This window comes from Stegodyphus dumicola, chromosome 5 (assembly GCF_044657685.1).
Source record: "Stegodyphus dumicola isolate Sdum_Otavi_A_Nest chromosome 5, ASM4465768v1".
Taxonomy (NCBI): Eukaryota; Metazoa; Arthropoda; class Arachnida; order Araneae; family Eresidae; genus Stegodyphus; species Stegodyphus dumicola.
The window spans coordinates 191585975-191613271 of record NC_140772.1 but is presented as its reverse complement, the minus strand read 5'-3'; the positions used below and the strand labels follow the sequence as shown (position 1 = coordinate 191613271).

Sequence of the window (27297 nt, the reverse complement as noted above, 5' to 3'; positions counted from 1 at the left end):
ATAGACTTCTAAATCCTTACATTACATGTTTGATGTTTTGTAATGATAAGATATTAATACATAAGTTGAAATTTAAGCGAATATATTTTACTCATATTCCTGTTCTTTATTTACCAGAGTTCAGGGTGATAAACGAATGATCGAGAACAAAAATCTATTTGAAATCATATTTGGCAAGACGTAGCTAAATGAGCACAACTAAAGAGAGCAGAGTGCAGTAAAGATAAGCAGTAAAGTTACCCTAATAGTGCTTCATTCCTCTTTAACAATTTCTTTCAATAATGGACTTTTCTTTTTTGTCTCCTCCTCTTTTCTTCACTTCTTTTAACAAAAGACCCCAAAAACACTCATAACAAAATGTTTCCCTTTTATCAGACTAGTATTTGTAAATATACACCATGAGAAGGAGCTCTTCATTAGGGATTTTTGCTTTCTACTCCCCGCCTCCTCTTATTTTTCCTTTTTTTTATTTCCGTACTTCTCCGATACGTTAATGTATTTCGCAGCATTTTCTGCTAAATGAGAATGAGAGAGAGGGTGAATGTGGAGGGACAGCGTAAGTGAATGAAGGAGTGGGTTTGTTGCCACCACCTCAAGCCAAATTTATTGATGGGAATTTTGTGGTCGATATCCACTGCCGTTTTTACGAAACTGAGTGAAACCATGAGTCTGTGTGTCAATGATGCTCATGGGGAGGTAAAATTTTCGTAACAGGAATGCCATGGTATATTAAATACACGCAGGAGTTAAGCATGAAATGATAAAATACATGTTTCCATTATTGAAAATGAGACAAAAATAAAATTAATTAAAGCTTTGTAATAGCAGTGAATGAGAGGAAAAGTTTGGAGTTTTTGAAAGGTTGTTGTTTGGCATTTTAAGATTTTTAACTAATAATTTAAAATACAGGGATTTTTATTTTCTGCTTTTCTTACATTTTCTAAACCGAAAGAATTATCTTTATTTAATAAATAAAATAAATTAAAACATTATTAAATTAAGGGAATTTGATGATAAACATTTAAAAAAGTGAAATTCTACAATTACGTTTTAAATAGTAATATAAAATAAAGTTTCGAAGAAAATGTACATTTACCTCAATGAAAAAGAAAGAACTGAATGAAACAAAATTTTAACAAATTATTTCTTCCTTCTTTTGCTTTAATAAGGAATAAAATCTTGCCTCATTCACCTATTGACTCTTTATCCATCATTTCTAATATCGCTAAAATATTTATTTATTTATTTTAAATCCAAAAACAAAACATTAAAAAAAATCGATATTCGAATAATACATTTTAAGGTATTTCTCCCACCTTCTTGGCGTGGCTTCGTGGTGTAGTGGTTTTGCACGCTGGGCCGGTATTTGAGAGGTCCGTGGTTCGATTCCCGGCGAAGGCGATTGCTCATTTTTCATCCTGCGTGCTTCCAAAAAATCCTAATGTCTCTACAGTGGCACCCGAACTAAAAGGGTGGTGGATGATGATTTCTCCCCACCCAGTATTTGGCGATTGGATCCGCTAAAACATCCCAGTCTCCCTTTAAAAGGGGGAGTACATAAGGTGTTTCTCCCACATTCTTGGCGTGCTTTCGTGGTATAGTGGTTCTGCAATACGGTATTCCAGAGGTCCGTGGTTCAATTCTCGGCGAAGGCTACTGCTCAGTTTTCATCTTGCCTGCTTCCAAAAAAAACTAATGTCTCTACAACATATTTTGAACAACAAGGAAATTTTAATAATTCTTTAATTTAATTACATATAAGCAACATTTTCATAGAAAACAAATTCTTCTTTTATCTCTGTTCAAATAAAATAATTTTTGATATTAGTCATTTTTCAAAGTTTTAGCAATAATTCGTTTATTTCAAATATTATTTGAGTCGTACTGATTTTTAAAATAATGCGCGTAGCTGAAATATTATTTATTGCAAATACTCGGTTAAGGACACTCCTTTTCCCATTTTTTCCCTTTATTATCAGATTTCATCATATTAAAAACTCAGAACACCTGTTAAATAAATAATTAAAAATATTCTAGAGAGGACAATACAGATGAATATATTCCTGAGAGAATATTCATGAGCTATTGACATGGTGTTCCCAACAGGCACAGGAAACTGAACAGAATTTTAATGCAAAGTGATTTTTTTTTTAAATTTTCTCCTATTTTTATTTATTTATTTTTTCCCTTCTCTGTAGTAGTCCACTTCCTTATTTTTACTTTCCATATCAATATTGTACTTCTGTATAATACTCGTTGTTAAATTCTTCTTTTAAAAAGGTGATAATAAAACGAGAAATATGGTAGGGAGGAAAACTTGCGACCTGGAAACTCCACATTACAATGCAACACATCGAAAAATAATTCGCCATTTAAAACTTTTTTAAAAAACTTAATAATTTAGAAACATAAAAAAGCAAAAATATTTCATTATATTTTTTTAATTAAAAATAAATGCCTGTGTCTGCATGCAAAGGTATAAATCTTTACTACTGAATGAATTTCAAAATCCTGCTTGAAAGCTGGATTTCATTTTTAAATGTAATGCAATCTGCATTTCACAACAAAATTTCATTATCTTCATTCGGTCATTCAAGCTACTGGAAGCAGACGATAGTGTACACAAAAAACAGACTAAGAAATTTTATGAAGGATTTAATATAAAATGTTGCACTATTGTACTACAATTTAATTAAGTTACCTAAGAATGAGATTTTTTTCCCTTTTGCATTTTTAGTTTTAGAATTTGTACTACTTTGATTCTTTTTTAAAATTTCGAATTGTTTAAATATTGTGTTAAACCTCTTATGCAGTTAGTAATATTGCTGAGGAAATGCCTTGCTTTGACTCCAATTTACTTTATTTAGATGCTTTATATATAGATAGATAGATATAATTTATTTCCTAAACAGTATTGATTAATTGATTATATTATCTCCTAAGTTTAATTAAAGTAGAGATATAGATATACTATCTTAATTTCATTGCATAGGAATTATGCAAAGTGGACACAAATGTACACATTCAGAAAGAAGCGCGTGCATGAAAGGTAAAATTGTAAAAGGCAGTAAACTTTAACAAAATTCGAAATTTTGGTACTTGTAGGATTCTGCCTAAAAATCAAAAAGAGGAAACGTTTAACCTTAATTATTTTATTAAATTCGTATTTAATATTAAATACCATTATAGGCAATTGAAATGTAAACGAAGTATTTCAGCATTTAAGTTTAAAAAATAGCATTATAATACACTGTTATTTATGTTTAAAATCTGGTAACAAAAGACAGCAGAAAAAATCGGAAATCTCCGACTGGTCGACATCCCCCATAAAGCCTTGGAGGATGATAATCGAGGCTCCCTTGGGTGCGGGGGTCCAATCAACGATTGTGGCTCGCGTGATACCAATACCCTAATTTAGAGGGCCGCATTTAACCTGTTTACTACCCTAGTGCCACCTACCGATCCCTCACCCCCCAGCCTGAACGGTCGATGACTGCTCAATCGCTGGAACGGAGAGGAAGCTGGTCGATAGGGAGTGAGTGGGTGGAAGGGATGGAGCGGATTTTTGGAAGTGTTTAAGAGAGAGAGTAACACAGTTGTCTAGCAGAAAACTCGTGCAACGCAAAAAGCTTACTAAATCTAAATTAAAAATAATCACTCAATACTTAATTTCATGAATTTTTAATATGCATAATGTAGATATTTTCGTCTACCTTTGAAGACAAGTAATTATTGCGTATCTTCACCAATAGCAAAATAAAAATAATTAATCTGCATCGACGTACTTAATGTATAGAGTATCTTTTCTTAGTTAATACAATGACGAAAATATTCCTAAAATTATCAATTGCATATATTTTGTAAATTTAAATATTATCAGCCATATCAATTAGATATATTATCAAAAAACATATTATTAAGGAATACTTTTGCTGCTTTTAATTCTTTCTTTTCTAAATACAGTATTAAATTTGTGCATTTTCCTTCAAATTTTTTCGCTTACGTTAGGTGATCTGAAGTTTCCAAAAAATATACACCCGTTTATTTTATCATTCAACGTTAATTGTTTCTTTTTTATATATCCCGGAAGAAATTTTTTCAAGGTGTTTGTTGTTTCCATTTCGTAAATTTTGATTACTGTCAAAAAATTTTGTCACTTAAAAGAAACATTTATAGCTAGCCTCGTGAACAAACGATCCTGTGAAATAAACGCAGAACTATCTCCTAAAATAACGTCGTTTCTTTATAAAATAAGGGCACAAGTTTTCTCGTAACATTAATTTATAATGACGTAATACTATACCTCTTCTGACAGATTTTTATATGAAAAATTAGTTTTTATTTATGATACATGCATACAGCTAACCCAATCAATCATAAGGAGCAGTCAAATTAAAGCGGTTTTAATACATTCGCCATTTCTAAGTTCTTTATCATTGAAAAAAAAAACAAAAAACAAAAAAAAAAAAACTGAAAGCTTTCAGATTTTATATTACGCTCAAACGGCGTTTTCTTCATGGGAGATTCAAAACGGGATTTGAAAAGTGATACAGACATAAGTTATTTGACGCAAAATACCGTTAGACATTGTAACGTTTGTGCGTTGTTACGCTACCAACATAATAGCAGTAAGAAATCTAAAGAAACCTCGTCCATAAAATGTTGAGTATGTTAATAAAAATTTTGGGCTTCCAGATGCCCATATTCGAATGGAATACTACGTTATTCAAAATTAATGTCTCTAGGTAGAGTTATTTTTTCACATTGCGAGAAACATACATACACTCATACAGATTCTTTTTTATTTCATTGCTTTAAGTATAACCAAGGAGTTGAATATTTGGTGGCAACAATTTGAAAAGTGATTCAGACTTTTATAGTGAACCAACGCAAAATGCCAAAACGAAACTAATAGCCATCCTGGACGAATTGCCTCTTTGGGTTAAAAAATAATAATAATAATAAAAAAATCTAACCTTTCAGTTGAAGAAATTTAAATTCATTTATTACAACATTAAAACTGCTACAAAAATTTTATGGCACATTTATTAAATATTTTTATTTACCTAATTTAACTAAATTAGATGCTTCTTCAAGACCTCAGACTAAAATAGCAATATACATTTAAAACTGCTTGCAGACTCTTTGAAACAGGGCCGAAAAATTAAGGAAATATGAAAAAGTAAAAGATGCTTTTCAATATATTATTAAGTGCATGTAATGATGAAAAATACCAACACCAAATGCATAATTTCTGCACCTTTTTTCACCGTTTCCAGAAAATAATGGAAGAATATATAGAAACTTTTTCCTTTTTATGGTCATAATAAATTAAATATTGATCAATGGTAATGTTACAGATCTTAAAGACTTCCAAGAAGATTGTGAAGACCATCAAATAACTTAATGCAAATTATACAGATACATGTCCCTTTTCAAAATAATACAATAGAACAAAACTGAAATTTCTGAATAAAAAAAAATTCGGCATTTGCGATATGTATACTCAATAGTACAGTGAAGAACAGGGTAAAAAAATTTCATAACTCCCAAAAAATTTATTCTGAATTTCTAAGAAATACATTCTGCATAATTTTACTGACAAGCTTCAAATTTTCTGGCTCCAGAAATTACCCAAATAACGTTACAATAAACTCTTTTATGGTAGGTTTTTTTAACTTCATGAATATAATTAAGACACAATAACACGCCGAATAAATACTAACTCAGAAGTCAAACAACAAAACCATCGAAACTAGTCCTGTGAAAATTTTGTAAATATAATGCTGATTTTTGTTGTTTGACTTCTGAATTAGTATTCATGAATATAGTTAAACTTTTACAAAAGTAATTGTAACACATTTTGTTAAAAATCATTTAAAAGTTTATTTAAGTATACTTCCTTTAAATATTGTTTTGCATATTTGATAAAAAAATATTCTTCATCAAAACAATCGCAGTACTAATTTAGAAGTCAAACAAAAAAAATCAGCGTTATATTTGCAAATTTTTACAGTGAAAATTTGCAAATATAACGCTGATTTTTGTTGTTTGACTTCTAAATTAATATTTGTTTGGCATGGTATTTTAATCTAAATCCCAGTACTCTTGTGACACTTTTAATTTTTCTTTCGATTAGTTAAAAAATTCTTTAAATTATTCGGAGGTACGCTATTAAATTTATTTTCTGTCTTAAAAGTAAAACACGCTGGTTACTCTTCATAGACATCATTCTAGATTTTAATTTTCAGAGAATTCACAGTACTTTTACTCAGCATCGTTTACGTATTGTAGCTAACAGAGATGTAATTATTCCAACAAAACACACAAATCTTGTATCAGAAAAGTAGGTATAAGTAAATCATTTCAGCTTAAGAACTTTTGGTCCCTTAATAATTTTTTTAAACTTTATTCTAAAATTATTCAATTATTCCCTTCGCTTGGTGAATTAAATTTCATTGGATTCTTCCATATTCATCAAAATCTACCAACTTTATATAACACTTGTAATTCCGTTCCTCTTCCTCAAAGCTATAAAAAGTCTTATCTCATTCCGTTTCCTTCCTTTGATTCCTAGTTTGCTGTATAATTGCATTTTAAGTAATAAGAATCACATGCAAGGGACTTACACTGGGAACACTGTCGTTCGTACAGGCACCCTCTGATAGTAGTCTGTCCCTGATTTCCCAGGCGAATATGGAGGGGCACTCCCTTTTGAAGTGGGCGATTTTGGCCACCACGTCAGGGGTGGCCACTCGGGGTTTACTGCCACCGATCGCTCGCGGACGGATCGAACCGGTCTCGTAGTATCGGCCCAGGATCTTGGAGACGCAGCCGTTGGAGACCTGTAGGATGCGGGAGATGTCGCAGGGGCGTGCCCCGCTGTGGGCCAGCTCCACGATCTTCTGGCGCGTGGAGTCCGGCAGCGGACGCCCGTTTACGTACACGCCGCCCAGCTGGTTGATACCGCTGTGGCCTGAAATTGAAATATGCTTATTATAAAAACGACCATATGTTATACTCATTTCAAAATAGTTTAAGGTATCAGCAAAATTATAAACTCTGTTTAAAGTCTAGGACACACAGTTTTAAAAATTTAGGAATTAGCGGAAGTATACAATACATATGCAAATGCAATGAATTAGTGAACATGTTCTTACTTACACATTAACAGATATATGCGATTTCCATAGATTCCATTATCAGAAAATTCACCGTTTTACTTGAGTTGGTGATATCTTTCCAATAATTCCTTGATTAGCTTTTGCTACCATGTTTACCAGCCAAACATAGCCATTTTTTAATAATCGAGTGTTTAATTTTGCTGCATTCGCATTTAAGTAACCAACCATTTTTTCTTTTTTTCTTTAAATGTCTCTGGGATTTATCAAATGAAAAAAAAAAAAAAAAAAAAGTCTTTTGTTAAAAGGAGAAGCTTTATTGCCGATAATTCCATTCATTGATCTTATACATCACTTAGAAAAGGATAAGACCGAGATGTAAAATTCATAAATGCAGATAGAGCGTTTCCATAATTTACGACCCTATTCTAAGACTGAAGATTTATTTAGTTTTGTCGTGTTTTATTTACTGTTCTCTCTTGCCGTTGCAACCACACATGGTTAAACGTAGTTATGAAAGCGACACAGATGGTAATAATTTACTGTAATCCCAGCTGGCAACATATATGATTAAAAACACGACTGTAGTATGACTGACACATGTCTATTGATAAGTTTTTGCCAACGCCGCATTAAAATATCAGGTAATTAATTAATATTAAAGACTAAGCTACTGTGATATCTAAAGATATAGTACAGCAATTAAGCACAAGTATTTCTTCGGTTAAATAAGCAAGTTTAAGGAATTGTAAATATTTAAAATTGTGATTTCAAACGACAAACGATTTAAGCATAATTATTATCTGACAGATTATTATCTGATAAAATTACAGTCATACAGCTGTCAAAAAATTAGATTAAAATATCTGATGTGGACACCACATGACTTCCTTGTACGGCCTATTAAATTATACGAATTTTTTGTTGCATTTTATTTAACCTTGTTTCCTCAAATTCCATTAGAGATGATTTCTCATTCAATTAATTCAATTGTCAATACGCAACAAGGCAAAAAATACGTAAAAACTCAAAGCATCTTCATTAAAAATTGCAAAATACAGAAAATATAAAACACCAAATACGGTTAAAAGAAACTGTTACACAATGAAAATTAGAGTTTCTACACAAAAACAAGCGATTCTAGTAGCGGACAGGAAGACAGATTTCGGTGTTCAAAACTGAAAGTTTACTTTTGCTCGCACTCAGAAGAAAGACAATAAAGTTGGTGCCCTAACTGACTCAATTCACGATTCTACTAAGAGTTTCAAATATAAACGAATGACGGCCTCGTTAGGGTTAGCAACACTTAAACTTTTAAATTGTTGATAATTCTACAACTATTACATGCAGATTAACTAAAGGCATAGCAACCTTACCGGGAACATAAAAACAATCTAATTCAATCACTTTTAAAGCAAAGAACGTGCAATTTACCAACATATAAGAATAGAAATACTAAGCTCACCGAGCCGGATAGTAGAGTAAGCGTATATATACGTATATATGTATGTAAGTACATAAAGAAACATAATAAGAGGCTAAAAATTAAAAACAACATTTTTATACCCGTCCTGAGCTGTAGCTGCAGGACTGAAGTAAAATAAACTTGAAGCATCTAAAGTTAAAAGTAAATTAGTTAAAAGAGTCAAAGCAAGGCAATTCGTCAACAATGTTAAATAATTGCCACCGTGTATAAGAGGTTGTTTAGATATTGTGTCAAACTTCTCCACTCAGTCTTTTATTCATGTGAGATTTTATCAGCGTGTGCTTTTATCAATGTAGGTTTATATCAGTGTGGGCTTAAATCTAAGTGAACTTTCATATGTGGCGGTATTTGCCGTACCGGCAATTATCCCAGTGGGTTTATTTTTTAGGGTTTTTGGTGCATGTTTTTTCGTCCAGTGGCCTTTTATCTGGTTCTACTGTAGAAAACAGTTCGCGATTAGCACAATTTGTTGAATTTATGGCATTGCTGGAAGCTTCTCCACCGCTACGTCGCGCCACCAGCGGCCGAGCGGTAAAGTCGCTGAATGGTGGTAGTTCGGTCTGAGGTTCGAATCCCGCATATGAGCTGGCTGCATGAGGGTTTTCGTCCTGCGCAACGGCATAAAATCGAGTTCCCTTTAGAAAGTCCTCCGTGAAGGCACTCATCTCCTTAGTCATATAGTTTTCGAGGACTTTGCCGTAATCAAATAAATCAAACCAAACCACCGCTACGTCTTGGGTTCTTGTCTTTACGGAGGTAATCACTGTTTTGGGGCAGTCGATATAAATAACTGAATGCTCTAGTGGCCTTTGGATCTTGTATCTGACTTTGAGGGGTTTATGAACCGATTTAGATGTTTTATGATGTGATAAATATGGTACAGATCTATATTATTTTGTATTTTAGAATAAGTGTAAAGTGTTATTGTGATTTCGAAAAAGCACGTTTAATATTAGTAATGAATAAACACTTTGCACATTCTGAAATAGGAAAAGTTTCCCGCTGTAAATTAGCACTTTTGGAAAGTTTTCTAGCAGCGAAGAATTAAACTACCCTCGAAAATGGAGCTATTATGCTATTCGATATAACATAAGTAAGTCTGCTTGCATGGATTTTAAAAATTAAGAACTTTTTCTTTCGTAACGTGAATATCAATAATATAAATGATTTATAGCGTAGAAGATTTAGGACTTAAAATATAGTACAAGTTATACAAGATTATTACAAATGATTAACTGTTTCTAAATCATTTATAAAGTAACCTTGTATAACTTTCCTGCTTGTTTGGAAATAGTTTGGACAACAATTAACGTTTATTCTTCAATTTTACACTGAAAATCGTAAACATCTAACTCAGAGAAGGAATACATATGAATACAGAATTCAAGTCACTGCAAAACCCATGTGAATAATAGAAAATCACTGCGACATTACTGGGAGAAAATTTTGCGCTTAAATCTGTGCGCGGATAAAACAACACTCCAATTTTTAATGCTTATTGCACTAAGCTTACTTGCTATAATAGATAAAACATAAAAATAAGGAGAAAAAGATATTGTCACAATTATTAATTCACTTTTTTCGTTCTAATACAATTATTAATTCATTTTTTTTTGTTCTAATAGCGTAAATATTTAATCACGTTGGGAAAAGTATCATGTAACAATAAAAAATATAATATAAAATAAAATATATAAAATAATAATAGAATTAATATGGTGAAACTTAAAAGAAACTAATGTCTGAAAAAAATGGAAAGTCAAATCGATACGGTAAAAATAATATCATACCAATATTTAAAATTTGAAATGGCAGCGATGACAATTTAAGAGGCTGAAACTGCAGTATATCATAATGATAAATAAATGGGTAAGAAGCGAATTGCAAATTTGACAATTACTTTCAAGCGCAGGAGATTTCTATGCTAGTATAAAAGGTACCTAAAATATTAGGATATAAATATGTCTGAAAGTCGAGATTATTAGAAAATTACATACGCATTTTAAAATTAAATGAAAAACCTGAAATAAATTCATCAAGTTTGTATGAAATATCCTTCCAGAAATTCTCGGTTATTATACATATGTAATGAGCTTATAACAATTCTAAAAAACAATTTAAGACATTAATAAGAACACTAGAATATTTCTGCAATTTATTTACTTAGAGTCCAGGAAGGAAAATTTGGGAGGATGATTATTAAAAAAAGGGGTTGAAAATGCCCACAAGTCCTATTTAAATTGAATCATAATGCCTGCTTCATACGCACTAAACAAAGACATAGACATTGAAAGAGACAAATTTACCTCGTGATTACAAATCCGGCAGAGCGTTCCAGTGTAACAACCCTTTCCTTGCGATACATACATCTGTTATGAACTATCGCATCCAGCACAATCATCATACCACGCCTTGGACAGCAGCAACAGAGAGAGAGAGAAAGCCTTATCACAAAATCAAGCCTTCGGGGAGTGAAACCCACCGCAAACAAGGAGGAAAGTTGACGAAAGAAAAAAAAATGTATATACCAACAACAAAAATGTCTAGGCCTTTGTGGGTAGGTCTGCTTGCCGACTGTGAATCAGAGGGCATGATCATAAGCGCAGTGGTTTTAGGGGGTGTCAAGCGAAGTCCTACATTATTCATTATTAACCGAAGCTGCGCATACAGTTGCTTCCCTCCCCCCCCCCCGCCGTCCTCTGAAACCCCACTTTTGCGATCTTATAACGTGGAGGATTTGTCGTGAAGAGGCATTCCTCCAAAGTGCGTCTTACCATGGTTGAGTTGATTAGTTCTGAAAAGCGTGAACGAGTCTTGCTGCACATCAGAGACTCGGAGCCGGCTTTTGGGGTGGAGGGTAGGAGAGACGAACCATCACCGCGTGGGGGCTGTGCACCTTCACCTCTCCCCTTTCCCGATCTTCTGCATCATCCTTTCCGCTTGTCTTAGCTCGAACTAACTACTTCTCTTAAAAGGAGGTTTTCTTCGCCATGAACACCGATGAAAGTTTGGCCATCCAGTGGTTTTAACTTATTTGTAACCTCCGGCAGAACGCTCCAGCCTCTGTGGCATGCATAAAGGGCTCTTGGCAGTTTTTTACTACTTCCCTTCGTGGTAGTACCTAGGTGTTCTTATTATAATTATTTAAATTTGTTTCTTTTTTTTTTTCACGCGAGGACACTGTGTCACGACTGAAAAAGGCTTGATTCGTGACGAGCCCGTTTGAAGTTGTCACTTCGGAGAAGGTCGTGTATTAATGAATTAACCTTTAGCGATGGTATCACGTTTCGTTTCGTGTGCGGGCGAGGCGACAGCCAGACGCTAGAAAGTCAAGGAACTTTTCGACATGTGTAATGCCAGACAACTAACTGGCAGGTGCCAGTCCTTCATGCCAGGTAATGACGTGAGAAAATATCAGCTACTTTTAAAACATCTGATTCCTTCTTATTATTTTGCATGTCTTCACCTGCATATCAGGAAATACTCTCACACAAGGAAATGGACTGTGCAATTGATTTTGCATAATTAAGAAGGACCATTGAACAATAAGAAGTTTCAGAGCAAGCTTGATTCCCCTTCATTTCCTTTTATTTTTATTTATCTGCTGTTTTATTTCAGTTACTTCCTTTCATTTCACAGATTGTATTGTACATTTTTACAAATCGAACATTCTTAAACGATATATGTCCATCCGATCGACGGTGCTTTTATTTTCGCTCCCTTCTAATTTCTGTATCATAATATAGTTATTCTTCATTCTTCAACATGAGACCATATAATAGTCTTAAAATGGCCTCTTAAGTATTCAATTTATTATGATTGGTAAAATATTTTTATCTAAAATGGTTTCAAAAAGTCATCATTTTAATTTTGTCATCTTATGAACTTACTTATATTTATAATAACAAAGTACTAGAACAAATTTCATATACTTAACCTATAAATTAAATTCTCGTACTATTTCAAGCTTTTAACGTACACTGCATTGAAGTTAGAACTATTAATAATTGCACATCTGCAGGTAAGCGTATTAAAACAAATGTAGAACGGCAGGTCTTTGATTTTAAATGAACTTAAGTTCTGTTTCCAAATGGGGGGAAGAAGAATTTTATCTCATTATATTAGATCACAATTTGCAAATAATTAGTCTTGATAGAAGATGAAATAAAGCGAAACTAGCCGTCTCATCTAGAGTTTTGGCCTCTCATCTTGAGTTTTGGACTTGGGTCTTATATTTGAATTATTGGGCGTAAAAGAATAATTTCTGAAATAAATTAAAAGTGCTGTTTCGGTGATCGCACTGAAGATCAGAAAAAGACAAAGCCTTTTTATACGGTAGATAATTAATATTTGAAGTATTCTGCACTGAGGTATTTAGTATATAAATTTAAAGCTACTTCTTCAGTTTAAGTTTTACGTAAACTTTGATTCAGAAATGAAACACCAGAAAATCTTTTGGTTGAAACTACAATAATTTTTTTTTTAAATTACAATAAATTACAGCCTTATAATTTTTTTAAAATTAAATTCGGAGAAGAGTATGTTTTTAAATAAATGCTTAAAAATCCTCTAAGAGAAGATCAACGAATTAGTTGAAGGTGAGAAAAGCTCAAACAATCACGTATTTAAAGAGTGCTCACATCACATTTAAATGTAACCTTATATCGTAATTGAGTACCCTAATCAGTTTTTCTAATTGTATCAACATACTATGTCAATTAGCAGGAATTCAGGAAGAAAATTTTACTAGACAGATGTATAACCACTTTTTCAACTTTTCATTATCCAGTATGTAATATATAAAAATTTTAGTACGTATCTGCAATGAAGTAAATTAATTAACTAATTAAAATGGTGGATTTGCAACTGTGTAAAAGAGATATAATACAACATCAAAACTAATCCAATTAAAAAGGGAGCTCAGTGTAGAACAATCTCGAAAAATAAAAATGCGATGCATATATATATATATGAAACATGAAAGACAAGGAAGCAAATGAGGCACTTTTTCAGGTAAAAGACCAAGAAAGCCACCAGATTAGCTACGATTTGGTTTGGTTTAGTTGATTATGGCAAAGCACACTAGGGCTATTTGCCTGAGGGAAGGGATGCTTTTGTGTAGGTCTTTCTAAGGGAAACTGAATCATATACACGTTCCACATGGGAAAAATCACGAAATGCCCACTCAGCCAGCCTGTTCACCTGGAATCAAACCCAGGTGGGAACTACCAGCGCTCAACGATTTCTGCTCAGCCGTTGGTGGGGCGATTAACTAAGAAAAATTCATTTTAAAAAGAAATTATAATTGCTAACTTTTAACTGTGAAACTTTCGAAAGGCATCAACTTAAAGTATCTTATTTAAATAAACTTTACTAACGCTAAATCATAAAATTGGAAGAAAACACGGCAATATAAAATTTAAAATTAGGCAAAAACCAAACTTAGTCTTGAGTAGACTTTAAATGAAATTATATCGACATCGAGAGCTATCAGAGACATACAGAGGGTTTTTTTTTTTTCCAGAACAAAAGAATAAAAATCTCTCAAATGTAACATTTTAAGGTTGTGATTAAATCTCACTTCATCGATCAATGATGAGAAAGCAAATTTTTCTATTTATAATATCACCTCAGGAAAGAGGAAAGTGTTATATGAGACTATTTCTTTTCAAGGCCCATTTTTGTAGTGGTAAGCGATGAGCTGTTATAGCTTAAAAGATAAAATAAAGATCTGCTGTAGAGTGTATACTGACAGCACGCTATCATTGACTAATCGGCCCCAAATCGTTCATCTCCAGAAAACCAGAACTACCCGAATAAAACACGTTAAAAGCATTAAAAGCATTATGTAGTCATAAAGTCAGGGAAATTTCTGAATAGGCTGAAAACTTTAAATAGAGAGAAATTAAAAAAAAATTGGATCACAAAATTTCCTTAAGCTACATTAAACACATGTGAAGTAAACATAAAAAGGTTAAGGAAATACTTGTATTATTAAACCATTAATGATTAAAAGGGTAAACAGCTGCTTATTTTTAAGTCAGTTGCACGGTGTAAGACTTAATTGTAAGCAATCTAAAATATTACATCGGAAATATAAGGAATATAATAATATCGTATTCATAAAGTGTTTTCCAAAATGTATTATTCTTAATGTAGATAGCCGGGAAACCGGCTACTCATCGGCTACATCATCATTTACAAACTCATCGAGTTCATAAAAATCATTCTTACTGAAAGAATTTCGTTACAAATGGCCATTAGTAGAACGAAAAGGTTTTAAGGTGTCAATTTTTGAAGATGATGATGACAACAGTTCACTATAAGATATGTGTTTAAGGTAATTAATCAGTGTGGTCCACTACTTAATGTACAAATCACTATTCATAAAAACTCGGGTTTTTCATGAGAAATGAAGCATTTCTGCTAAAATATTTTATCAATACCTTAATTTTAACATGAACTAGAAGACAGCTGCGTTCGTAAACAACTTATTTTCCCGCTTTGATTTGTGTAAAATAAACACCATTTATAAATTAATTTATATGACTCTCTATTGCATAGAAGGGTGATTGATTAAAGCAACAAAATAAAAAGAGTATTTACTTTATACACAGCTTAAATTTTAAAGTACCCATAAATATCTTAAAATATATTTTAAATTTAATGAGACACTTAAGCTCAGACTTTAAATACATCGACACTCCCATTTCATATTAAATATGTAAGGATTTTCTGATTTTAATTGATATTTCGCACTGCTAGAAAGCCGAAAAGTTAGAGCAATTAGCCGAGATAGCAACCGAAAATTAAAAAAAAAAAAAAAAAAAAAAAAAGAAAGGTATTTGTATAAGATATTTCCCCTCCTTTCCGCATGCTTTCGTGGCTAATTGGAAGCATAATCGACGCGTATTCGTGAGATCCAGGGTTCGACTCCCTGGCACGGCACACTTTTCACGTCTTCCTGCTCATAAAAACCTAATGACTCTAAAAACTGGCAACCGAAAACTGGCGCCCGAACCAAAAGGTAGTGGACGATAATTCGTCTTCACCAGGATTTGGCGACTGGGGCCTCTAATTTCCAGTGGCCCTTTAAAAGGGGAAGTATGTAAAGCATTTTTCCCTCCTATCCGCATATCTTCATGGTGTAATTGGAAGCATACTCGACGCGTATTCGAGAGGTCCAGGGTTCGAGTCCAGGCGATTGTTTTGCACATTTTTAACGTCTTTCTGCTTCAAAAAACCTAATGACTCTATATGTGAGCCTTATAGAATTTCGGCTGCAGTTTTTGAATTGCGATTAGTTTTTCTATACCTCATCATAATTTTAGGTTCTATATATAAATTTAAAAGCTATTTTATTTCTCGCGAGGTACTGAATTTGTTTAAGTGCACACTGCGTTTAAATTATTGCACGTAGCAGCACATACCAAACTCTTACATTAAGTTTGTACTTATGTATATATAACAATAAGTTCGTAAATCGTATTTAATAAATTTAATATTGCAATTTGATTGTATTTATTCTTTTCTAAAACAATATTTTCATTGCTGCATATACTATTATTCTCCTTTACAAAATTTTAGCAATATTTATGAATATATAGCACTCTGTTCAGAAAATTTTAGTATAAGATAGTTCTAAAAATATATAAAATATGTAATACAATAAATATATAAATATATAAAAAATGTAATTTATAAAAACTATTTAAAAATAATGTTTTTCGAATAAGACAAAGAGTAAAGTTCTGATGAGACAGAATTCCCGACCTTTAAAGGTTATTACACAGAAAAGATTAAGACAGATTTCTGGGAAAATATGGACATAAACAGGGAAAATGGAAGAATTAATCAATTTTCAGCAATCTGTAAAAATAAAATTCATCATCACCAAACGTTGCCGCCACCAGATAATCTTTTACAATAGAAGCAGAGGAAGGATAAATTAAAATATAGTCTTTTATTATCTAAGCCTTATACCAAGGGATCTAAGCTAACGAAAAAAAACAATTATCTAATATGATAAATGCCAAAAGAATTGCAGTTGTTTTGAAAATGAGAGATTTATTTCTTCAGCAGAAAATACAAAATTATTCAGGTTTTTCTAATTCTTTTACATTCTTCGTTAGATTTTCGGCAGAAGCCTTCCGAAAGAATGATAAAGTTTTGCACAAAAACAAACGTATTACCATTTAACATTGCTTTCAAAATTCCATTTGAAGTACCAGTTATGTTTAGCGTTATTTCTTCTATCTGAATTCTGAATTCTTTCTAACTATTTGAGAACAACTGATTTATAACCAAACACTCTAATTACCTCAAATTAGCATTCTTTTCCCTGAGGGAAGGGAGATTTACTGTTTTTCAATTCCTGGAAGATTTATCATTTTCAGGAAATAAACTTTTTTAAGTTTGTTCTAAATTATGGTGTGGAAGTATTCCTTATTTGGTAATAAGAAGGCGGCCGTTAGTCCTCACTGTCATGATCCTCGCAAACACGACTTCGCTCGAAGTAGAAAAAAATTAATACGACTTAGAATATTAATACGGTTGGTTTTCGAGATTTAAATAAAAGTAAAAATTATGCTAATTCTGATTTGACTACTGTACTTCTTATTTCTAGCAAAATTTTAAATATAAATAAGTAAAAAAATAAGTATGTCTGAAATTTCTAAGAAGGAAGGTATTTATTAGGTCTTTTTATGCAAAAGGAGCTTCATCCATCACCTATGAAAATACGCCAAATGAAGATTATAAGCAGTTGTATAAGTTATGAATACGATGACATTGAGAGATAAGTTATTATTGGTGATTTAGTCTAAGACAACATCTGAGAAATCTTTTTCTCAAAACAAAGAACATTAGGTACAGTTTTGAAAAATAATTTTTAAATATTTGAAACAGTGATGTGGATAAAGCTTCTAATACTGTGAGCTTATAGTTGGTACCGTAAAACACACTTTAACTATCTCCCTAATCAGAAAGTGAACCAGTCGTGATACTCATTGTAGAACTGAAAACATTACCATTACAGACAAAGGTGTCGACATCTTCGATTCTTTTAAGGAATTATTATGAAAATGTATAAAAATTTATTTTGGAAGCAAGTTTTGAAATTTTGTGCTTAAAGACTTCTTTTTAAAAAAATTCTTCATTTTTTATTGTTTCACAGATTTATTTTAACTACTTTTTTCTATTCTTGCGTTTGTTATAAAGTATCTAATTTTTATTATGCGGACATAAACAATTAAGGTTTTAAAATTTATGCTGATATAAATTTATTACTGGAGTCTCAGAAACTCGTAAATCTTCCCGGGTAATTTACTGAAAATTCGCGTAGGGAAAAAGTGCATATTTGAGAAATCCTAACTACTATATCGAACACAAAAATATTAACTCAAAAGATTCAGACTAATTACATTCAATGCAATTTGAAATTTATGTGCATTGAGTAAAGTAAGTTATAACTTTTGTAATTTACTAAACTATTTTGTTTACAGGTAAAATAATCTAAAAATAATATAACATAAATAGTATAAAAATTGTGTTTGGCTTTTTTTAGCCCCACCCGAACATGGACACCTGGAAACCCGAAACCCGAATTTTGAATATCAGATTTGTTTTATTATTTATTTCATACTTTGTAAAACTTTAACGAATTTTTGATTACCAAATTCAACAATTTCAAAGCCAGCAATGGCAACACTGTGCGGGGAAAAAAATTATCTGCAGCGCGTGAGACTGTCTATCGGAAATTCTTAAGTTATATTGTTTTTAACTACTTTGTGATATTGCTGTTGAATTGAATTTTATGTAGAATGTTATGAATTTTATACGAAGAACATAACATTTAATAAATAAAGGTAATACACAAAATGTTAAAAAAAGCCCCTTTAAGCGTAATATAAAAGCTGAAAGCTTTAAAATTTTGTTTGTTTTTATTATTAAATTAAAAAATAAAAATTACCTTGCATTTCGCAAAAAATTTAAGGAAATTCTGCATGAAAATGCAAACAAAATTCGTTTCAAGATTCTAAATAAAATATAATTTATAAACATCTTTCTTTTTATCCAAAAATTTCTCAACAGCATTTTATGATGAATCTGCCATAAAAAATGATTGTTCTTGAAACTTTTTTGATTTTTATAAATAGATTTTAGGTAATTTTTTTAATTTCGTTCAGAAAGGTTAAAATAAATTCGTGAATATCTATATTTCAAACACTGATAAAATGAAAATATATGTTAGTAGTATTTAATTTATCCCTATTAATAAAACCTGTATATATAAACACACGCACATACCTAAGGAAAAGTACATTAAAAAACGGCTCTGATTCATTTCGAAGTAGATATATGCAAGACCCAAATACCAGAAGTACAGTTGCGAACTGCAAAAAAGAGAAGGGGGCAAAACACGCCAAAACCAAAAATGAAATAAGAGATTTGCCTCTTTCGCTGCATAGTCTTCAAGGGGTTGGTGCAACAAAAGAAATAAATAAACCAGCCTATTTCTGGACCAACAAAGGAACAAATTAAAATTTTAAACTTAAAAATATCTCAGAAAAATAATCAATGTAATGTGTGTCTAACTTCTAGAGACCGAAGTAAGCGATGAACGAACTGTAAAATTATAGTACTAAAAGAATAAAAAAAATTTTTTAAAAAACCTTAAATTATTATTTTGACCAAACCGAGTTAAAAAAACAAGTCTGCAAGTACAAGCAGTTCAACATGTGCAAAAACAAAAACATGCGTAAATTTTTTAAACACCACAGGTCGGGTTAAATATATTAAAAAAAAAAAAAAAAAGAAAGAAAGAAAGAAAGGAAAAAAAAAAAAAAAAACTGAAAGGCTTCAGATTTTAAATTATCTCCAAAGAGGCGTTTTTTAACGTTTTGTGTGTTACCTTTATTAATTAAATATTATGTTCTACGTACTCAAACTATAAAATTCACTTCAACAGCAATATCGCAAATTAATTTTAAAATGAGCATATCTTTAGAATTTCCGATATAGAGGTTCGCGCGTGGAGATAAAAATGTTTTGTTTTCGTACAGTGTTGCCATGGCTAAATCGTTTAGTTTTTAAATCAAAAATTCGTTGAAATGTTACAAAATGTGAAATCGATAATAAAACAAATTTCATATTCAAATTAGGGCTTGCACATGCCCATATTCTGTGGAAGTTTACGTTATTCAAATTTGATGGCTCTATGCACGGTTGTTTTACTACAATGCGAGAAACTTACATACATTTATGCAGATTCTTCATTATTTATTTTCTTTAAATATAAGGCAGGGCGATAATATATGGCGGCAAAGATTTGAAAAGTGATACAGCCTTTTAAAGTTTTCGACGCAAAATCCCAAAACAAAATTAATAGTCCTTCAGGACAAATTGCCCCTTTGGACTAAAAGTGGCATCAAAATCATAAAAAAGCTAAAAAAAATCAATAATGATAATAATTTTCAATTCAAGCGGACCAAATCGAAGCAATCCAACGTATGAAATCCAACATATATATATACGAAAATCTTAATCCAAAAGATATAAAATAAAAAATAATAAATAAAAAGGAGACTTAGTTCTTAAAATTTATAACACTTAGGCAACAAAAGTTTTGAAATATTTGAATATATTTTAACAACAAACAAAACAAAAACATACGTTTAGAAAACAACAAAAGTTTTGAGAAAACAAATTCGACCTGTTTAGTAGTTAAGCCTAAAATGTGTTAAGTAAAGAATGAGATACATTCCGCAAGAGAAGAAGAGGAATTGCATTAGCTTTACATAAGTCACATGATCTCTGAGGTCATCTGCATTGTTTGTTTACAAAAGGTATACATAAGTCACGTGATCTATGAGGTCAGCGGAATGTATCTCATTTAGATAAAAGTATAAAATTAAAACTATGAATTTAACTGATTAATATTATTGAAAATATAGAAAAAAACCTCCATTGTACTACAAAATATGGTGTCTCAAAGACCTCAAAAATGTAAATATTCTGGACCTGGCACTATTAATGTGCAAAATTATTTGTGGCTGCAAAACATTTATCTGTAATACAAAGAATGTTATTCAAATCTGCTAAAACTGCTTCTCATTAAATCCGTTTCGAAGTTTGCTATTTTACTATGTGTGTGCATCTATGGTAATTGTATGTGTGTACATTTATGGTAATTGTATGTATGTACATCTATGGTAATAGCAATCGACATTCCCAAATCATCACACACATTTCATACGTATACTTCACGTTTCGTTTCTGTGCATTTTTATATTACCAGTATGAATGTTTGGATTCATAGCCTTTATTTATGGGTACTGGCGCTAGCATGAACACAGTGGAATAATACTTTCAGTGGAATAATAATTTCTTTTTTCAGTGGAATAATAATTTTTGCTGAATTTTAATCATTGTTTTAAAAACATATGAATTCTCTAAAATTTAATACGTTGGAAAAACACAATTTCCTTTCTCTGTTTAAAACTAGCATAACCAAATCTAAATCTAAATAAATTAAACTCTTCATTTAATTATTTAGCATCAAGATGATGGGATGAAATCCGACTCTTTAGTTTTTTTTTTAAATGTCAGTAAAAGTGTTTTTACTAAATTATTTTAAAATTTGAATTGACATCATTGAATCCAGTATGGAAGAAATAACATGCTGATGGCCAGGAGGAGAAAAAGTGCATTTACATGAAAGCCCGTATTAAAGCACGAAATAAAATAAATGATTTGACTGTCGAGATTTCATAAAGATAGTTTTAAAAAGAAAAATGACAAATGAAATTTTTAAAAGTATGAAGAAAGTCACTATAAAGCTGAATGAGCGCTAATAATCACCCGGCATCATAGATGTTCAACTGATATGAAAGAAAAAGACAATAACATAACGTGTATTCTAGCATGAAATATACAGCATAATTAAATTTACTCAGGTTGTTTTAACTTATTTCTAAGGCATTTTGTGAATTCTTTAATTTTTTAATTTTTAAGCTTTTTTTTCTCTTTAAAATACTTTCTTGTTCATGCATGATTCTTTCTTAGACTTCATGACTTTCTTCGACATTTCCCCCCCTTTTTTTTTAGTGTAAAAGAGCAAACCACATGATTATAACTCGATATTTTGTTTCTATTACATAGACTGGAAGCTCGTAGTTAAAATTTCCATTGCTCTCAACTCTTTATATGCATGTAAAGTATGCACATGAAGGATTTATAAAAACCATTTTTGAGATTTAAAGCTGTTTTGGCTTTTACCATTTTTTGTAAAATTAAATTTGTAATTCTCTGTAACTATACAGTTTTAATGGTATTCACCTTTTGAAATTCTGGTATGCTAAGCGTGTAATTCCAAGACCATATTTTTGTTTGTTAAATGAGTTATTTCGGAACCTCAGTCCGCTAATGACCCAGCAGTAAAACCGCTGAGCACTGGTAATTTGACTCGGGTTCAAATCCCAGGGAACATTCCGACTTTGTGGGAATTTTCCTGGTTTGCTATCTTTACCAAAATCACGACTTCAAATAACTACAGAAAGAAAAAGCATCTGACCTCTAATTCCGCAAATTCATTCGGGTCGGGAGGACATTCTTACTCCAAATTCTGTACACCTTTTTTACTCAAAACCTTAGAATAACATTCTTGTGCACACCTGCATTGAATTAAACCCACTTTCTTTGCAGAATTATTTACTCCTTCAAGCATTTCCCCCACACATGTATTGTTCCCCTTATCGCTTGCCAATTCAGTATACCATTGTTCGAACACGTGGGAAAAATCTTCGAATGAATGACTCCAGAAGATAAGAGCATCACACATGTATTTTTCAGGTTCTTTTGCAAAGAAAAGAGTGTTGTATGCGTTATATGCAGGGATATGTGTTAATTATTAAATTTGAAGCATAGAATAGAATAATGTATTTTTGAGGGTTAATGAATATATCAATAGACATATAGGATTTTTCCCGTTATAAAGCGACATAAGCCAAATATATATATATATATTTTTACTTAAAGTAAATAAAGTAAAATATGTCATTCTGTTTCATTCTTTTTTTAGGGGAACAGTTAATCAAAAAGATAAATTTCTGACGATTAGGAAAAAATTACCATAATCGAAATAAGTTGATGACGAAAGCTTGTTTCCTCTCTGGAAGCATCAAATTGGCGCATGTATAATTCTATCGAAAATGCTTGGCGCGTGTTGTTCTATAACAGAAAAGATCCGAAATATAACTAGAACGAAAAAATGTAAAAGGGAAATTATACTGAAATCTAAAGAAGGAGAATTATTTTTGATAAGTAAGACAAACTCATTATAATAAACTCTTATTGACATAAAAGTTTTTATTCGATCGGTATACTTCAGATTTTCTTTAAACAATTTAAACATTTTTCAAGCATAGTGATTAATTATTAGGTCAAAAATAATTCTTTTGCAAAGGAATTTAGAAATAGATAATCGTGATTTATATATATATATATATATATTGTATTAACGCGTTTAATATATAAATTTGTTTTCAAACAATGAGTTTTAAAAATTTTCCCTACAGAGTGATTTACAGCTAATTTACGTACTTCAAGTAAAAATGTTTTCTGAAATGCACAAATTGCGAAATACTTTAAATATTGTGCCCCGTCATAAAAGGAGAGATGTTGTGTCAAGTTAAATAGCAGGTATGAAATTTTATGCGGAACTAGCTAAGCAGAAAGTTTGAAATGTTTTCTGCTTAGCTAGTTGTTCCATCTATACAAACATTTCCATCTATAAATACAGCTATAATAATCTGCAATGAAAATTTCCTTAATATTCTAAATTTTTTCTTTTACTTTAAGAAATTGAAATTTCATTTTTTCAATAAAAAAATACAGACACATGGTTTAAAAAGAAGTATTAAACATTTAGCCTTTTATTAGCATGTAAACCTGTCAAGCTCATTTTTTTATATATCTACGATGAATTACGAGTTTTCAGATTATGTTAAATAAAAAAAAAAAAAAAATTCAGAGATATGTTTAATTTTTCTTTTTTATTTTAAATACTTTATTTACTTGAATCATTAATAATATTAAATTATTTTAATGTAATTACATATAAAATTAATAATTTTTTCATCATTGATTTATGAATTTCCCACCCCCTTGCCTTACAAACAGATTGATTTAGTTTTATTAACTTAAGGAATACTAAATATTTTTAAAACTGTTAAATCTTTATACAATTCAATTTTAAATCACTTAAACAAGCATTATTTTAAATTTGAAGAACTACCCCAAGTTAGCAGCTATCGTTTAACCGATGCTCGCATTTAAAATTTTGTTAATTTTTTTTTTTTTTTTTTTTTTTTTTTTTTTTTTTTTTTTTAATTTCTAACTAGTTAAGCAAAAAATATAAATATTACCAGGAAAACATTTTCCTTGTATATTGTATTTGGCTTCTACACACGATGAAGCTATGATACATAAGACGACACTGCACTTTTGAAAGTATTTTATAAGGGATAAAAAGAATTAGCATCTATAAAATAGCTTAACATAACATATTGAGTTTGCTAAACTGAAGGCGTTGTGAAAAAAATGTATTTAAATACTCTATATTTCTATTTCGAGGTAAGGCCATAATATGTATGTATATTCTTATTTTTAGTTTGCGAATGTAAAAGCTAAGATATAAGTGTTAAATAACCTTACTGTATTTTTTAATGCCAGGCATCATAAATTCAGAAAAGAAGAAAGTGCCCATGCTTCAAATTCAGAGTACTCACATTCAGTTCACACAGACAATAATGAATTCATTTGCAGAACACGTAGGTAAATCTTATCCACAGAACATCATTAAGTAATTACCAATTAATTGCATTTTAAATTTTATTTGAATTTTCCGTGACATCTGTGTTAAGAAATTTAAAAGAAAGCGGAAGATTCGCAGATCTTCTGTTTGCAGTAAATATTAATATGTAAGTGATTGCTCATAGAAATTATTTCAGAAATTAGTTTCATTCAAATAATTAAAATAAATGAAATATTTTTAAAAGAATTGGGGCTAGGTAAGGATAGTTCAAATATTTTTTTCTTCTTCCCAAACGTTTCTAATATTGCGGAAATATTCGCAGATAAAATGCTTCAATTTTAAACGATAATTAAAATAAATGAAAAATTTTAAACGATAATTAAAATAAATGAAAAATTTTAAACGATAATTAAAATAAACAAATAATTAAAATAAATGAAATATTTTTTAAAGAATTGGGGCTAGGTAAGGGTAGTTCAAATATTTTTTTCTTCTTCCCAAACGTTTCTAATATTGCGGAAATATTCGCAGATAAAATGCTTCAATTTTAAACGACAGAGCAGTATATTTTAAAGAGCAATAAAAAATGCAGCAAGCGATCGGTACCATACATGAGGGTAGACCTTCCACGTGACGTCCGGTAACTTCCGGTCCGTTGGAACTGTAAGGTCAGTGGTTCCTTTCCTCCGGAATCTCGCCGGAGAACGTCAACAAGATGGGCCGGTCGTCAACCGCCTCGGGCCCAAGTCCCTGTCACTGTGGCTGAAGTAGGCGCGCTCATCGCAGTCGACGATTGGGTAGAAGAATGCGCATGCGTATTGCTATAGCATTCTGTCTGCAGCATTCTTTTCCCCGTAGTTTTGTTTACATTTCAGAAACTTCATTTCTATGCCGGTAGATCAAAGTTTGATTTATTAAACCCAAACTCCTTCTTTTATACCCATACTTGATTTCTTTGTTCAAGATTTAATTTATCATTCCTGTATCTACCTTGTAAAGAAATTCCTGTATCTACCTTATATTAGCACATATTTTTCTCGGTTTACATTCTGAAATCCAAAAGGTTTCCTTTATTAGGTATTTTTTAGCGGCTGAATTCCTCTTGCGTTACAAATAGGTTTCCTTAATAAATCCTTTACGAAGGTAAAACTTCTTAAACTATGCCAAATAGACACTGAATGCTCTGTTATAACTAGTTAACCAATCAACCGCCCAAAAACTTTTGCGTTACATAAAGCTCATCTAAATTTTTATAAAAGGAGTTTGACGAAAATGTTTGATAAATACAAAATTTCAGAGTTTATTTACTGTGCTCAATTTCATTTAATCAACATTGTTGTTTAAAAATTTCACAATATGTATTCTCTAGTAAAATTCTCTAGTTTAACATGTCTTTTAATAACTGCTGAGTTATTAACTAATGAATTAATATAAATTTTTAAATGTTTTTATTGAAATAAATTCAGAATTTTATTGCTAAACAAGCAGCATCAAATTTTATAATTAATTTAATTTTGTTTATTTGTTTAAAAATTTAGAAAGGGAATATATTGTAATTATTTGTTCTCGAGTTTTGGCCTACTTGGAAAAATTTCTTAATTTCTTTATTTCAAGTTAAAATTAACTCATTTAGTGGCCAATACATTAAAGTTATTAAAAGTAAATGACAGTCTGAAAATTTAATATTTAGCTTTCAGTGCGTTTAGATTACAAAGTGTAATCATCAGAAATGTCTTGCAGGTATCGAACTTTAAATTTCAGACGGAAAATAAATATATTCTTTTCATCTTTATTATTACTATTCATTTTTCGTTTAATAAATGAACTTTAAAATTTAGTTTTGTTAAAAAATGTGACCCGTCAGCTACTTTCAAACTCTGCTTTCCGTCCACATGTAATTTGAGTTTTAAACCACTTTATTAAAACATCAAACGTTAGCTACTTCTAGAAAAACGTTTGGGCGTGTTATCAGCGCCATCTAATGTGCAGTTTGCAATATTTAGAAAATCTTCTCTGAACACAAAATTCTGCCATTACCTACTTGCTGTTCCCAAGATATTAGTTATCACTTCACATTCCATTCGTATGGTGCTTATTTAGCTCGTCATAGCAGAGCACGCGAGGGTTACCTCTATAAAAGGAGGGGTGCCATAACGGAGAATTTTCTGAAATATTACTTCCTAAAATGAGAACCAGCGACTCATCAATGGATCGACAGGCAGTTTTAGGTAGATCAAAAAAGTTTTGATATACTTCTTTTCTTATTGTATGATACTATATATGCAGCTGTAATTAAGAATTAATTCATAATTATGAAGTAATTGTTATTAGTTAAATAGTATAATAATAATTAGTTTGCAGACATTAGGTTGATTTGGAATCAGGCAAGATGAAAAATTAGCAACCGCCTTCGCCGGGAATCGAAACACGGACCTCTGGAATACCAGCCTAGTGTGCAAAACCACTACACCACGAAGACACGCTTGAAAGGCGGAAGAAATACCTTATATACTCTCCCTTTTAAACGGCGACTGGAGACTCAGTTGCCAAATCCTGGGTGAGGAGAATCGTCACCCAACACCCTTTTAGTTCGGTTGCCACTGTAGAGACATTAGATTGATTTGGAAGCAGGCACGATGAAAAATTAGCAATCGCCTTCGCCGGGAATCGAACCACGGACCTCTGGAATACCGGCCCAGTGTGCAGACCCACTACACCACGAAGGCACGCTAGGAAGGCGGGAGAAATACTTTATAAGTTATATAGTTAATAATTATTAGTTATATAGTATAGTCCTCCTCCACATACTTTCAAAGCCACTATGCACGTGGGTTGCAGAGCTAAAAACTTTGAGTAACCCTGGAAACGGGCTTGTA

General features: G+C 31.3%; 1 protein-coding gene across 5 annotated transcripts in view; it reads right to left on the bottom strand.

Moving 5' to 3' along the window:
* LOC118189713 (paired box protein Pax-6-like) overlaps positions 1 to 27297 on the bottom strand; it is a 259790-nt gene that overhangs the window by 114955 nt on the left and 117538 nt on the right. For 4 of the 5 annotated variants that reach the window (XM_085817499.1, XM_085817500.1, XM_085817501.1 and 1 more), the window contains one exon: positions 6630 to 6976. In XM_085817499.1, coding sequence (XP_085673625.1) covers positions 6630 to 6976 — 347 coding nt within the window. Of the gene's footprint in view, positions 1 to 6629; positions 6977 to 25027; positions 25163 to 27297 lie in introns of those variants that run through there. The other variant, XM_085817503.1, reaches the window with a different exon arrangement.